The 17,072-nt window shown below is 39.8% G+C and overlaps 1 protein-coding gene across 1 annotated transcript in view; it reads left to right on the top strand.

Moving 5' to 3' along the window:
• The window catches only part of TCERG1L (transcription elongation regulator 1 like), a 220,228-nt gene that overhangs the window by 194,192 nt on the left and 8,964 nt on the right, over positions 1–17,072 (top strand). Inside the window, exon 10 of the mRNA XM_050959457.1 lies at positions 8,925–9,060. Coding sequence (XP_050815414.1) covers positions 8,925–9,060 — 136 coding nt within the window. The remainder of the gene's footprint in view (positions 1–8,924; positions 9,061–17,072) is intronic.

Below are 17,072 nucleotides of genomic sequence, written 5' to 3' on the forward strand. Positions count from 1 at the left end.
TTTTTTCTTTACTCTAAGCGTATTTTGATTCACAAGCAACAGAGACTGCTATCAGGAGTAAATTTACATAGCAGTAGAAGTCAAAAGAGCACCTAGTAAAAGTGCATTACATACCGTCTATAAAATACACTGCCTAAACATTGAATTTTGAATTTGATAGCAAGGTTTTCTCACTCTTGCCTGAAACAATATACTGCACAAGTGTAACAAATAGTGCAATTTTTATCATATTTGAAATTTGCAACAAGATATACACATATCTTAAAAGACACTGAGAGCCCTACAATTTTCCACTTTTTAAAAATAACTGTCCTGATGAGGAATGGTTGCTTTACTCTCACAAGGAATAAATCAAAGACATTATTTACATGATTCATATAAGTAAACAGAATAGTATTTGGCTAAAAAATTTAGTAGTCCTTCAAACTTCATTGCTGTGATTCCAATCCCTCAATGATTTGACCTCCCTAATGTATTGATATCTCAGTAGTCATACAAACATGCACAAATTACTATATGGTTTAAGCAGTATCCTTTTGAATTTTACTTTATTTCTAGTAACATATAAGGAATTCCTGACATGGTCAAACTATCCTACAGGAAAATCAGCACTTACATGGATTTTTAGAAAGCTAACATTTCAACAATTACTTTAAGGACATTTAGTCTAAATATATATTTTAAATATATCAACATTTGGACTGTAGCTGCAAATCTATGACATTAAAGCATTCAAAGAATTTTCTAAGAAATAAACTGCAGTTTTTCATAAAATGGAGTTTATCTTCCTTTCTTAGTTCTATTTCTGTCTTTTATATTAGTTTTTTTAATTAATTAGATACATAAGAGAATGTTCCAGGTGACTTTCTTGTAGTACTAGTCATTATTCTGGTATTCTGTGTACCCCACTGATGATAGAAAGCCCGTCAAATGTTCCTTCTATATATTTCTAGTCTCTCCAGGTAATTGCTTCAACAAGGAAATTTATGTATCCTCAAGCTGATAATTGTTGCTTCTGCAGCAGTAGGAACCACTGAAAAGCCAGCAGCACCTGGAACTGAAATACAGCTGCTTAAGAGCAATGGGTTCCCTATGCCAGCATGTTTATGTGTACAAGATGTTCTGTAGCTGAAAGGAGAATTTATTTTAAAATGATGACACATAGCCTGCCCTATAGTAAGAGATGGGGCATTAATACCTTGTCTCAGAGACAGCATAAGGATGCATTCTCAAGGCAGCAGAATGCCTCCTACAAATTTCTTACTTAGAAGGCTGTAGCATATTCTCCATCCCTCATTCTATGAACACAGCCAGCTCCACTGGCTTGTGGGTAATGGCAAAAGAGTCATGGCTCCACCTACTCCCTGTTCCCTTTGGGCTGTGTGTGCCATCGGGGTAGTACGGTGGGAGCTGTCCCTGTTCACTTGAGCACAAGGTCAGTGTAAGGGGACTGTTATCCCCTTACTAACATTCAGTGGGGGTGTTTTGGTTGCCAGCTCCCAGCACTAAAAGGGGAGGGATCGATGGCAAATCAGGACCATGAGACTGACAGTCCCCAGGAACAATGGCTAGAGGCCAATGCTCCAGGTCAGCCTGATTGACAGGGCGGGCAGGCTAATCAAAGAGACAGAAGGCCAGGGTGGGTCCCGTCCTCCATGTGAGCTGGAATTGCCTGGGTCTGACAGGGTGGGGATGAGCTAAGGCGAGAGCAGGGGCCCAAGCTAAGCTGCTGGGAGCAGAGCTGCAACCCAAAAAGCCAGAGCACAGTCCAGAGAGAGCAGACCTGCCCTGGGAGCAGAGCTGCAGCAACCAGAGCCAGAGGGGCCAGACAAGCAGCCCAGGAAGCAGGTGAGAGCTCAAAGCAGAGTCACAGAAGCAGCCTGCAGAGCAGACCTGCCCTGGGAGCAGAGCTGTACAACTGGAGCCAGAGAGGCCAGAGAAGCAGCCCAGGGAGCTGGAGGCAGAGCAGCAGCAGCAGCCGTGCTGAGGCAGTGCGGAGCTGGGGCTGGAGCAGTCCGGAGCTGGGTGCGGTGAGCAGCTGGGGAGCGCGAGGGGGACCCTGGGCAGTGGGCCCAGCACAGGGAGACGCCTCAGCCAACAGGCTCTGCAGGCCAGACTTGGAGGGGGATCATAACCCTGACAGAGCAGGGGTGACACTGGGGAGAAGGGTCCTGCCACCCAGAGCCTGAGAGAGTGTGGCCACCGCCAGAGCAACTGTCTGACCCGCAGCGTCCCTGCAGCACAGCCAGGGCCTGAGAAGGAGGCCTGGGACCTACAAGGAACAGACTGTGAAGTGCCCTGATGTCCAGAGACACTGTTTGTGATGGTCCCTGCCACAGAGTGGGGTGATGTGTTTTCCTTTAACCTTTCCCATTTTTCCTTATTCTTTTTTAAAATTAATTGTTAATTAAATAACTTGTATTTGCTTTAAATTGTATGATGTGATCAGTGGGTCAGGGAGGTGCGCAGTGCAAAGAGAGTACCCTAGAGTGGGGACACCCTAGCCCCTGTCCTGGGTGACCACAGCAGGATTGGGGGTTGAGCCCCCTGGGAATCCTGGGCCCAGCCTTGTTGGGGTTACGAGGACTCTGCCAGACAGGAGAATGGAAGGGGAGTCCTCAAGGGCAGGGAGGCCTCTGGGTAAAGGAAGTGGGAGCGAGGACTCAGATCCTTTCGCCAGCCCACTTCACCGGGGTAGCGCAGAAGCCAGGAAAGTTCCCCACAATAGCGGGACCATTCCCCCGCTTACATCAGGAATTGTGGCTAGCACGCTTTTGGGCTGCTCATAGTATTGGTTGATAGTCTCCCTCCCTCACATTGTGAGCCCACATAAGGGCCAGGTGGAATCTGTATTGATAAAGGTATAGTACAGTTATTCCCCCTTTAAAAGTTTGTTGAGTATTTTGAAATAGTTAACACTCCTAACAAGCTCTCCTGCCATAATACTTGGGTTATGAATGAGATTCTTAGGGGTTGGAGGTCATGACATGTATATGCCATTGGAAAGTCCTTCTACCTATATTTGTAGTAAGGCCTCAGATATAAACTTATTAGAAGCATGAGGATATTATTGTTCATTATTTCAGATTCTCATTTGTGCTGTTGGAGAGGGGTGGGCCACAGAACAACCAATTGCAGCGTCTAATCCTGGTTCTAGTTCTATATTGTCTCCAGCTCTGGCATATTTTCCAGTAGTCTCTGGGCTTCTCTAAATATACCAGCTAGCTATAAGCCTGTTATGCCACCCAAGAATAGCATGAGCATGAGAGCCTTTAAGGGTGGGTGATGTTGGAGCCATCTCTACCTTTTCCACCCAATTAAGACTATACACCTTTTCAGCTGCTTGAGTAGCACAGAGAGTCCAGAATGAAGAGGTCAATTTGGCTCGGTAGTCTTGGTTCTGCCTTTCATATAAGTGTAAGGCTATGGCAACTCATTTGGAGATATTGCCATACAGTTGTAAGTGAGAGGATAATTGGGCTCCTAAATAGATAGTCCTTTCTTGGAATATGTAAGCCCCACCAGGCATTCCTGGCTTGTGGGGGTGCCCCTCCTTCTTATGCCCCTTAGCCCACTGGTTGGAGCTGATACCTGGATGTGGAGAATACCCACAGGTTCAAATACTCACTCTGCCTGATTCAGAGCAGGCATTTGAACTCTGGTCTCCCAATACCTCCCAAGTGAGTGCCCTAACTACTGTCTTATGGGGTATTCTGGGGTGGATGTCTCTCCATTTCGCCTGTTGAGGCTGTTCCACTTTGTATAAAATACTTATTAATTGGAGCAGGAACTTGAACCTGATTCTCCAACAGCCCAGGTGAGTGCCCTAACCGCTGGGCTATTAGGGGGAGCACTACTACAACAACTTTTTGTTTTGTTTTGTTTTTTGTTGTTTTTTTGGTGAGAGGGGACAGACCTGACTTAGATGCTTACCTCCAGGAGAAGATTCATGGATGATTATGAGTCCCAAGTGGAGATAAGTGTTTTCCTCCTACTCCCTTTGAGGGGTGGAGTTTATGCCATACTTCTGTTCTCCACATTTCCTATGTAGCCTGATCTATATGAGAGATCCAAGTTATCACTTTGAGGGAAGACAGGTTCTTGTCCCGATATCAGGCCCAGTATTATTAGAATATTATACAGTTGAGAACCCCGATGTGCACAGGTGCAACACTCATACTATAGGATCTCTTTTATTTTTACAAATAAATAAGTTATTAATATGTTTAGCAAAGTCACACACACACTCTAACTCAGTAAGGTAGATAGATGGAATACAGAAAGTACATCTGAACATCCATACTCACACCATTCCTTGCAGAACAACTTGAAATGTTAGCCATTTTCTTCCTCATCACCATCCCCTTCCTCATCTTCACCAGTGGCCATCGATCTGGTCCCTCCCAAGGGCTACATCTCTCTCTCCTACTGCCCACAGGTGGGGATGCCACTTTTATAGTATGTTACGCTGACATTACCATGTCTAATACATATTCAGTGGGGGTTTCTTCCCTCTTCCTTATTTGTATTTCCTCCCCTTACCAATGTTAAAGTGTCCTTTTTCTATAGGTTAGTATATTTGTGATTTCACTCCATTATCATATATATCAATTCGTTCCCATGGCACTCTTGCAGTTGGATGATCCATCCAAAACCTTCCAGAAGCTGGTGTGTGTTCATGTTTCTGTGGCTGGCTGACTATCATTATGGACAAAATTCCCTCTTCTCTACTTCCAGTTCCCCAAAATGTAGGGGTTACCTAAGTTTATTTATGCCAAAATTAATAGGCCTCAAGCCTCATGCCAACTGCTGAAGCCAATGTCTTACAGGATGCAAGTTCCTTGCAGTACTGATGACTGTAATAAAGCAGAATATAATACAAAGCAGTGACTATAAAAGAGGTAAGCTAGCCCACCGGGCTACACCTATTTGCTAGCTCAGGCAGCTCCCCACTCAGTATGCTGGCTTCAGTGATTCCTATTCTTAGGAGCTTAACTTTCCCCATGCATTGTATAGGGAGTTGGACACGTAACTCAGGACTGTGGATTCAATTAGGTGGTACAGCAACTAAAGTTAGTTTTGCAACACTGAGCCTAACTCTGCCCCAGAGTAACTTGTCCAGCCTCACACAGGAAGTCTGGCAGAACAGTTAATTGAACTTGGGAACTCCCAAATACCTTGTGCCCCAGCCAATAGACTTGTAGCTACATGTTGTAGGAAATACCTATTCGATAATTACTATGTCAAATTTGGTTGAGTGTGATAAACATAAACATAATGGTTTGGAAAACCTGCCCTGTTCCTCACTGAATTTTCAGTTATTTTCCATCAGTGAAAGTAAACTTACCTAAGTAAATTATATTATTCATTTGACACACAATAAATCATTTGATACAAAGAAAGTCTTATTCTAAAGCTAATATTCACTTTCATCAAAATTAAACCATAATTCATTATACTTAGTGCTCAGCAAGTATATTGTATACTGTATATATATGTTAAAGTTTGCTAAACCTTGTATATTTATGTCTGTTGCCTTTCCTGATTTTCTCATGGACAGGTCAGGTGCACATTAGCAGAACTGGTTTATACTTCACACTCTAATTCTCTTCCTCTCATTGTTTTTTGCAATGGTAATATATTTTCAATAGCTGGTTTAAGGCCTGATCCACTGAAGTGAATGGAAAGACACCCATTTTACTGCAACAGACTTTGGATCAAGTCTATTTTATATTTCCTTATTTCATATTTCCAGTCCTGAATCTACACTTACAGTTCAGTAGTTTGGGATTCAACAAGCTATTGTCTGTAAGAAGCTCTGTACCTTTTACTGTAGTTTAATTTGCATTTAAATACAGTTTAATTATAGTACTTAAAGTATGCAGGCCACATACTTACTCAAGCAATACAATAATTATACTGTATGCAAAGGCGGCAAAATCTTTCTTTTCTCCTAAAGAGTCAAATTACTTAGAAGCAGGAGTTTATCTGTAATGTCTTCAAATTGCCTATTCTTAATTGCTTAATAATATGGGGCAATTGTGAGTACATCTACTGCATTGTTTCTGTGAGATCGTGTGAAAAATTTTCAGTTCTCATGTGACAGAATGTGCAATGTAGTGTGACCTATTCAGTCTCTGGATTACCACATGGCTGCCATTTACTTCAGTGGAAGCTAAGGCAGCATATGTCTTAATACCTTTATCTGCTTAGAAGATCCAATGCATTTTTACACTAGATTTTAAAGGCTCTAGGAGTCCAGATTGTAACTCCAAATGCATGGGTTTAAGATCAGGGTTTTTTTAAATACAGACAACTATATTTGCCTACCAACTTTGCCTTAAGGCCTTGGTCTACTTTAAAAATTCATCAGCACCATTCATGTCATAGGTTTTAATTGGTCATCTTCAAAACTGAGTCCCATCTGCTATCTTGCTGTATTTGGTCAGAATGTAATCCAAAGAGCATATTAAGGTCAATCAGATGCGATAATTTGGAAAGTGTAGAAATCTAGAAAGATTCATCCCCTATCAGGAATGACAGCTTTCACTGTGATTCTTGTCCCCATAGAAAGTTTGTAATATTCATCTGCAAATCCCAGTACAAATAAGAAACAGAATTCTATGTAAAAAAAAATACTTCCTGTCTATTTTGAGATTTGTAGGCTTCAAAAACTATGATAGGAATAAAGTAAAAAGTAAAATAGACTTTTCATGTGTGTTTTTAACTATGAATTTCCATATTTGATTGCATTGTGTCACTACTTTGTTTCCTTTATTGTAGTTTTTGGTTTGAGAATAAACGAAAAATCCAACTGATTTTAAGGATCGTTTTCAATTAACCAAACTAAAGGAGAAACAGTCTCTCCTGCTGTCTTAGCTGATTGAGTAGCATTGTGGATTTCTATCAGTTTCAGCTTGAAAAATTTCTGTGTGGATACTATAAACTAGAATGGAAGGTTCATGGATTATATTATGAAATAGTATGATTTAGGGAAAATGAAAATTGCTAACACAATATAAAAATCACAATAATAATATGAAGAGTAACAATTTGATGCCTTTGAAACTGCTAATTCTATATAATACAATTTTAGTAAGATTTAAGTACAATGCAGTTATTGATAGAAGGGAGATAATATGGTAGGACTCATATTGCATTAGTGACTGATAGAATTTATTAAATGAAAATAATATTTTAACTTTTTCCATTTTCAAACTGTGCAAGTTAAAGCACTTTGGATATTATTTCCTCCCTCCTCTACCTGATGTTCAACAGTTTCAAATTTGGATGCAGAAAGTTAGTTATATTTTCAGTGAGAACTGCAGTGCCCCTGATAATCATGTCACCTTGATTAAGGTGCCTAAAATGAAAGTGCCTTAGTGTAGCACTGAGGTCTGAAAAATTTGGCCAATATTATCACATCTTTTGGTCCTTATTTTTTAAACATAGGTCAGGATATTGATAGTAGAGATGGGAATAAGACAAAAAAATTGAGTCTAGATCTATACTTCCACAATTCAATTATGGATGTTCAGGTCCACACTAAAGCCGTGGATTCATCTGCCACTGTAATCCAACTTATTAGTAGAGACCAAAAGTCATTCTATACTCACAGATGTTCAGTGGACTTTGTGACATGAGTTTATGGTTTCACTTTTGTCCATGTGGACAAATATCTGCTTCATAACAAACAAAACTGCTATTGACAGAGCTATTGACAAGTTCGAGCTGAAGTTTAGTTTCTAATTAGCCTATTGCTGGAGCTGCTCCTCACAAAGCCAGTGTTAAGGCAGAGCTTGTACTACCAGTGCTGCACTTACACAGTAGAAAAATAGTGAATTTTAGTTTCCAGTCCTGAATCTGCATTGTTTTGTTGTTTGTTTTGCTTTGGTCTGGAGTTTTTAATGGTAATTTTAGTGATCACTAGACTAAGTTAAAAATATATGGGGCAGATCCTCAGTAGGTGTAAATTGGTGTAGCTCCTGTGGTTCCAAGGGAACTATACATATTTACAGAGCCATCCCTTGGGTACGGCGAATGGGGGTGACCGCTCCAGGCCCCGCACTTTGGGGGACCCTGTGGGCCGGTGCAATTGGTCAGTGCAGTTGGTCCCAGAAGTGACGGATTTGTCACTTCCCGCCCCAGGCCCTGTGCCCCCCTTCGGAGAGCCCTGCATATTTACACCTGATGAAAATCTGTCCATGTATTTTTAATATCTTATTGATATACATTTAAGTAAAAATGTTCATGATTTCATGTTATCTCCTGCAATCAACACAGTCATGCTAAATGTCTGTCATCCTCCACTGAATCTTTAAAGCAAAGTGGTAATTAGTTCCTTGGAAGCAGCTATTTATTCTAAAATGAAGTCATCCTGGAAAATTATTATAAATGTCTGTAAAGTTTTTTTACACTGATAGAGGCACTCTTCACCGATGTTTCATTACAGGTTGCGTACATGTAACAATATGTCAAACCGTTTCCTCTAGGAGTGAATTTAAGGGACTCTTGGGAGCTTAAAATAAATATTAGCATTGATTTTTAAGCTCAAAAGCAGTAAGATTATTTTCTCTAGTCACTACTCTGAAATCTTCACTCATTGTCAAACATAACGGAGAATAGTAGTTTTCCCATCACTTGAAGCGCGGTGTAATGTCTCATGTTCAATCATGTGCTCTGACCACACAGAAATACTTTACTTCAATATACATATTTGTCCTCATCTTCAATGAAGTGTCCTCAAGAACAATTCTATTTTATTAATTAAATACCAAAGATTAGATTTAGCTAATTAGCTGTCAATATTACATACTTTTTACAAAGAAATCCTGCTTTAAACCTCTTTCCTAAAGTGTTTTCTAGAGAAAGTAGAGGGATACACAGTGTATTTACTGAACCATTCATATCTTACATTTTTAAAGAACGGAAGCTCCCCAGAATGCTGATCAGGAGAAGGTTGACGTGAAAGAGAAAATTGTGAAAACATCAGCACATCAGATTATTCTTCCTTTAGAAGAACGCATTGCCCATTTCCGAGATATGCTTCTGGAAAGAGGGGTAAGAAACAGGTTTTGTTTATTTGAATCTTATAAATTATGGAAATACTATACCTAATCTGAAATCTATAGCAAGCACCTTGGAATTCTAGCCCCCAATCTAACTGCAATGAGTTTGTTTTTTTTTTTTGCTTGCTTTTTGAGATGCTATGTCACTTTCCTGTAAACATCTGGCACTGTGGAATGTATTCATGTTAATGTTATATGAAGGAATCACCATAGAAAAAAGAAATTGGAAAGAATTGTTAAGAAAATTGCCTGCTTTGTAATCTAAAATGAACCAGAGTAAATGATCTTAACCCAGCATTTTGGCAATAAAATAGTGTTATTATGAAATTGTGTTTTGCTTTGGCAGAGTGGCCTATAAAAGCTTCCAGCAAAGATACATAGTTTGTCACTGCAATATTTTAAAAAGTGAACATTTTTCTATAAATACATTTTTATTTTTCCTTACTTTACTTGATCAGTGATGTTCAGAAAATGTTTATTATTTATTTCTTCATCTAGATTTATGTTAGCACTAATGTGTAGGCGCTATTGAAAATTTTTTTTAAAATACACAAAAATTAAAAGATCCATCAATTCCCCCAATCGATTCAAATACTCAGCAACATCAATATAAGTGAAATTAATCAGCCTCACACACAGTCCCTAGAATCCCACATCAGCCCTGCCCAACACTGATTTCATCCTGAGGCAAAGAGAAAGGTAGACCTTGGAGGTTGCCCTGAAAGCCAACACTTCACTTTGTTACAAACCTGGGGGAGAAGAGAGTTCCAAAAGTCTAGGGTTCTAATAGTGAACACCCTGCGAACCACGCACTCTCTCTTATACTGAAGGGGGGGCTTCAGCTCAGGTGCCTGCACTAAATGCAGCTGCAGTACATACACTTCCTATGTAGTGTTTTGTTAGACACTCGGCAAAGATGAGTGACACAAGCATTAATAGCTCCATGTTTCCCTCCATGACTATTTGTGATTGTGAGACTGGAGCCTCAGGGCTCTATGAGGTATGCTCTTCTCTCTGGTCATATGAACTCGGCCTGGTTCCAGCTTAATATAGCTGAAGTTTAAAAGACAGGTGGGACTGGCTGGGCTCAAACCATGTTTTGCCCGAAGCATCAAGGGAAAGCAGCACAGGTTAATACTGCCTGATAACTCACTTTTATGAAGAGAGAAGACCCTGAAAACACAAGAGCTGAATTACCAGGGACCAGTGAAGCTGGGCAGCAGCACGGATGCAAGGAGCATCTGCACAAGTGCCTCTTGCCTCCTGCAGAATATCTCCTGGAATCCGCACAATTCCTGAAAGTTGTGCAGGTTTCAGGTGTGGAGACTCAACTCTTGACCATATGCTAGGGCCTTTGGTTGCTGGCTGTAAATTAGACCAGCCTACTTGGATTTATTATTATTAGTTATTGAAGTAGTTGGTGTTGTCCAGGCCATTTTAATGTTGTATAATCAACTTTATGACCAGGTAGATAAAGTGTACATTTAAATTACAGCTAGAATAAATCAGATATATCAGTCCAACAATCCCCACCACCAATAAAATCCTGTTGGAATTAACAGACTTTATACATATATGCCCTGATCCTGCAAAAAATTATGCACATACATATCTATGTACATGCATAGTCCCACTGTATTTGGTGGGCTAATCAGATATATAAGTGTTATAGAATCAGAGCCTTTAATCTTCCCTGCATCAAAAGGAGGATAGAGCCCCCAGATATATTTCCTATAGGAAAATATGTGATTTTTAAGCAAAAGCACACACACACACACTGTAGGGTGGGGGGAAGTTTTTAATCAATAATCCACACACTGTGGGGTGACAAAATTTAAGATATGCATGTCTGCAGTCTATCAGTAAATTACCTTATTACGATTTCATTATTTATGCTCAAAAATGTACAGAATACTTTAAAATGTTACTAAACATTTTTATAGCACCATAAATGTGCAATGATTCAGGTCAAATGACATGGTCAAAGTTTAAAAGTACCAGCATTGTTATATGAAAGGCATTTTGAAATTGCTGTATATTGCTGAAATTCAGATTAACTTGTTAGAACAATCAGAAATTTGCCATTTCCGTTATTACTTAAATATATATTGATTCTACATTGCTTAATGACTGAGGCCCAAGGCACTTACTAAACACTAACTGTCCAGGGCAAGTTGATGGTTAATCCCAGTTGGTTATAACTTCATCAAGAAATGCAGTGGAGTGAAGTCATTACTGCTGTTTCATACTGATTATTTAAATATCATTTGCCATTTTCCAGCAGTGCTATTGTTTTTTCATAGATGATTTCTTTGAATAGCATTAGTGCTGCTGCAGGCATTTTTAAGAATACAGAGCACATCAGCCAGTCAAGATTACTGTTTAGCACAGAATATTCTGTTTGTATACCACTGTGTGTGTGTGTGTGTGTGTGTTTTTACATATATAAAATATTTATATATGTGTGTGAATAACAGAATGCTAAACATAAATATAGTTTTCAGTTATATGATTTCATTTATTATAGTGTAAAACAATAGCACTACATGTAAGTGTATGGCAAGATTTCCTATGTAAAAACCCAGTCTCGATATGATCTCCTGTTTAGGATTAATTTTGTCAGCTCCAGGGCCCAGTCCTGAATATTCAGTACAAAGGCAAAACTTAGAGTGAAGTCAAAGGCAGTTTCGCCTTATTAGGGACTGCAGAACTATACCCTTACTCATATTAACCATTAGTAAAATACATTTCATTTCATACATTTCTGCTAGGTTGTGGATGGCGGTTCTGTGTAATCCAGTGCCTCCATTTTTGTAGTTGTCCCCTTGGATAAGAGAAAGCATGTCAAATAAGGCACCAGTATAGACACAAACTAATGCAGTTGTAGGTTTACTGGAGAGGAGGGGCCAGATTTTGACACACACTCTAGGAGCCCCTGGCAGAAGTAATAGAGTTTACAGTCCAATGGGATTCAGCTATTAAGAGTGTCAGGATTGCACACACTTTAAAATGTCAATAACTTTTATGGTAGTATTTAGGCAATAGAGTTCCTACGATTTCTCTCTCACACACACTCACCCCTGAAATTTCATGCAACAGATAGCAGTAGTTATCACACATTGATATAACTTTTGCTGCTTATGGTGGCTGGCCTTGGGAACGAGACACATGAAGAAGTCAGAGTACTTGGGGTAAGCGGGCCATACATGTACTTAAATAGATAGCTCCTGCTGTAACTGAGCAGCCGAATTAAAACTATGCTATAATGTACAGTTTCTTCCAAGGCTGCCTTTTCCAGACAGACTCAGAACAATAACATCACCTGAACTGTATCTCCGACAGGGCAACTAGCTAACTATGTCTTGCCACTTTTGCCTGGCCTCACTAACTGGTGTCATGCTGTGGCATTCTTTCTCATTGGTCTGATGAGTCACCGAAAGCTGCTCTCTTTGCTCTTTTCTGTTCTTATAAATTTTTATATTAAACACACAGCCTTGGAATCTAAGGGTAATAACATGAACTATTTCAACTTCCTTAAACTTCTAAACACACTCTTCAAACTCAATATATTGAATTTAATGAATTTGTTCACTGTGCTTTGAACACTGGTAAAAAGCACAAATGCATTATTAAAAAGCAAGAGCAAACTCAAATCTGTTCTTTCTCTTCTTTCTGTGCTAGGGGATAAGGCTGCAGAGGTCATGGTTTGTTCTGGGAGGATTTTCTTGCTTGATTTCTGGATGTCATCAGAGTATCTCTACCTGTCTTCCACTCTGCATGCTCCAGTTCTTTGACAAAGTAGCATGTAATCAGAACAATGTTCACATGGAATTTAGTTTATTGTAGTCAGGATATTTACTGTTTCAAATTCATTTCTAAAATGTCCATTACAAACAGCTGGAACATCATGCAGAGATCTATAGCAGCAATTAAAACAATAATGACTTTAATAGCCCAACTTTTTTCCCCCCTCCCAAAAAAAGAGAATTTGTGTATATACTCGGGAGATTTAAAAAATACCAAGGATAAAAAAGGAAGACAAAATGGTAAATGATAAACCAACCCTAAGTCATATGCCATAGACAGACTCCAAAAAACAGTTGCAGGAGTAGATCCCCACTCCTCCAGAGCTGATTACTCAGAATGGAGAAGTCCTTCACCTGGTCTAATTTGACTTTGAACCACAAGATACAAGGAGACTCTGGAAGTGTTACCCACACTAACATAATGTGACTCTCTGTCCCCTACAGTGACTATTCCATATCTAGGGGTTTAAGGCTGCTACAGCCTTTGAACTAAGTTACATTGATTCTTAGGCTCAGGCAAGAGAGATTTTTAGAGCCCTGGGGTTTTTTGCAAATGCAAAATGACATGAAATGAAACCACAATCAATGTATAACATGAAATAAAACAAAGAACTCACCCTGCAGTTGCAGCTGGTGTCCTGAAGGCCTGGGCCTGGCGCCCTGCTCCAGGCTTTGTGACCTCATGAAGAGAGTCTCGGTACTGCTCAGGTTTGACCTGACTGCCCCTCCATCAGGAAAAGGGGGCAGCCAGGCCAAATTTGAGTGTGTGGAGTTGCAGCTGGTGCATGGGATCACAGTACCACTCACTCAAATTTGGCTCGGCCTCTATTCTGTCATCATGATGGAGGGGTGGCTGAGCCAAACCTGAGCAGCACTGTGACCCCATACAAGAGGTTGCAACACCTGAAACAAAGAACTGGGCCTAGCACCCGTGGAACAGAAGCTGCCACTGTGCAGTGTGTACGGGGCAAGCTCGTTCTGCAAACTCCGCCCTATCCAGGGACATCAACCCCACACATACACTCTTCTTGTATGCTTTAAATGGATTAAACAAAATAACATGAAAGTCTCGAAAAATAAAATATAAAAAAATTAAAAAATTTCAGGGGGCTTTAGAGTTCTGTGCTTCTAGATCCAAGGATCCACATTCAGTCTTCACAGATGATGATGACCCATCCAATGGCATCATGTTACAGAAGGACACAAGGGATAGTAACAATTTAACTAGCAACTTTTAAGTTAATCAATCTTTTTAAATTCTATACATTTGCTTGAGATAACTTTGAAACTTTCCGGCTCCCATAGCTTTCTAGTAGCAAAGCCAATTCCTTTAGATCCATTTTGTGTAATCAAAAGTTTCCTGATTGATTGTTAACTATTCTTTTTAAATTATATTTCACGTACTTATTTTATTTTTAGTGATTTACTCTTCTTTGTAATTAGATGTAGGAATTTGAAAGCCATGCTAAGGATTTAACACATATGTATTGAGGATGCCACATCATAAAAGTTTCTGGGCAAAGGTCAATAAGAAAATAAAAGATCCTCATCTCTAATATTTTGTCCCCATTGGCCTTATGAATTTAATGATGCTTCTGATATCAGGGACTTGGCTGCAAAGAAAAATTCTTGATTGATAATTGAGCTAATGGCAACAAAATGAGTCCGCCTGGGGCACTCGAAAGATAATTCTGCACCAAAAGAGGCGGAGTTGTTTGCATGCTTGCCTCTGATGGCTTCCTAAAAGAATAACACATTCAGAGTGAGGAACCGCAGGGATGTTTCTGAGAACATCAGGAAGTCTTTTTGTTACAATTTATTCTTATTATTATTTAGATTATTCTATCACCTAAAGTGCTGCTGCTTTCCAAAAACAGATGGAGGCACAGTTCCTTCCACGAAGAGTGTACAGTCTGAAAAGAAAAGGCAGATACTCCCCATTAGAGTGTTTCTCTCATTCCATTGATTTGTGTATATACTTTTTTGGATTGAGTTGAGCTTTCATAATATTACTAAACAGCTCTTGTTTGGTTGAATGAAGCCCTTTTAAAATATGTGTGTGTGTGTGTGTGTGTGTGTGTGTGTGTGTGTGTGTGTGTGTGTGTGTGTGTGTTGTACAGACAAAACTACACAGGATCTTTTCAGGGAGCAAGACAAAGATGCCACTTTTATTATGATAACAATTTGATTTATGACCAATAACTAATATCTTAACCCTTATACACACACATTATACCTCATACCTATACACACACATATACACACATGCACACACACACACACATATCCATCAGATGTTCTGCAGCTGCTGCATAGTTACCAGTCCTGGATATAGCTTGAGTTCGTGGTTTGATTTTGCAGCTTGGGTTCGTAGCTTGTGGCAGCTAACTGGCTAGGAAAGCCGGGCACAAAGAAGGGCTGGGTCTCTGTTGGGCATGCACCGATGCCCTTCCATGTTGGCAGCAGAATGTTACCCTCCAAAGTCTTCCATCTCACCCATCCTTTTTGTAGGCTTTAGTTTGAATCCAGAGTTTATAGGTCTTGCTGTGTCACGCTGCCTCTGGGTTTGGTGATTGATCACCCATCAACTGCAGGCGTGACTTTCAGCCTGGGACCTGGCTTTGATCTTCCTTCTATTGTACCTTTTCTTTTTAGGGTGGACTCTTCTTACTTTGTTAGAGCTCTTGTCTGCATCTTCAGCCATTGGTGTTTGAACTTTATTTCATCAGGACAGACTGGGGCTGGAGGTTGATTCATAAACTAATAAGATTACAGCAGGGTTTGCAAAAATGAAGGTTGGAGGAAACTTTTACAGAATGGAGTGAGCGTTTTAAAATGGGGTTTGAATTACAATATGGCAAACAGTGAACAGAAGTTACAATATAGACAAGTGTAATAAATGGTGAACAGAAGTTACATTAATAAAGTGAACAATATTAATAAATAAATTTCATTTAATAAAAGAATTTCATTTATCAGTTCTACATATATATATAAAATAATGTAATCTAGGGTGAAATGGTCATTCTGCGGGGTCAGTGGGGAACTAGGATGAGCGCAGTGCAGGATAGAACTGCTGGAACACCTGAAGAAGGGTGGTGGAAGGAAGCATTATGGTTAAGGATAAGCATTTGTCACAGATTCCATGACTTTCAGAGACCTCTGTGACATTTTGTCCTGCAGCTTCAGCCTTGGAGTGGCAGGGCTGGAGCTGTCAGCCAGTGGGGGCCTTGGAGTGCCATGGACAGCGAGGGCTTGGAGCTGTCAGCTGCCCTGGCAGTGGATGCTGGAGCCTCCTCTCCCCCACCCAGCAAAGTTCAGGCTGTCTTCCCTCACCGTGGGTCTCAGGCTTCAGTCATTCCCCATCAGCCTCTCCCCTTTTTAGTAAAGGTGATTGTGGCATTTTATAAATGTTTAACCACTTCCCCCCCAAGTTGAGCTTACAATGAGAGTAAATTTGTAGGCCCAATTATTATAACTTTCCTTAGTGCACCTTCACATAAGCAGCCATAATAGGGCCCTTAATTTTATTTGGGTAAAGACGATATATATTGCTTTAAATTAACTGAAGTTTGACTTGATTTACTGGTGGAGAGTATTCTTCAGGAGCATTGAGGGGGCTACCTTTTCAGGACAATGGCTATCTTTTTTGTTATATATTTGTACAGTGCCTAGCAAATGGAGCCCAGGCCTCTACTCACTACCATTATGCAAATAACTAATCATATCTTAATCCACTAGATTACATGCATCATTCAGTCACGTGTTTTTAAAAATGTTCAGTGAAATCTTTTATTGGGAGGAGGGAGAGAAGGCGTGTGGAATTTCCTTTTTTTATGTAGACCTACCTAATGGTTACACTGTATCTTTAACAATCAGTATTGATAGTCTGGCACTAATCAGATAAACTGTCACTCTGCACACACAGATTAGAATTCAACCATCCTTTGCCACTCAATCACAATATATTTTGCCAACCTGTTTTCAGAGTGCTCATTAACTATCTGTCTGTTCTCCCGCTTTCAGGTGTGCTTGCCCCACACAACATCCACAACAAGAGGGTTTTTAATTGTTGTTTTTTTAGTTAAAGCCAACCTCTTTCTATTTAGGGGTTTATGGTTATAAAAATTTTCACATAAACAGACTGAAACTTCCAGAAAAAATAGAATTAAAGGCTATATTTAAGGAAATATTAGTA

The sequence above is a fragment of the Gopherus flavomarginatus genome, chromosome 6 (assembly GCF_025201925.1).
Source record: "Gopherus flavomarginatus isolate rGopFla2 chromosome 6, rGopFla2.mat.asm, whole genome shotgun sequence".
NCBI classification, from domain to species: domain Eukaryota; kingdom Metazoa; phylum Chordata; order Testudines; family Testudinidae; genus Gopherus; species Gopherus flavomarginatus.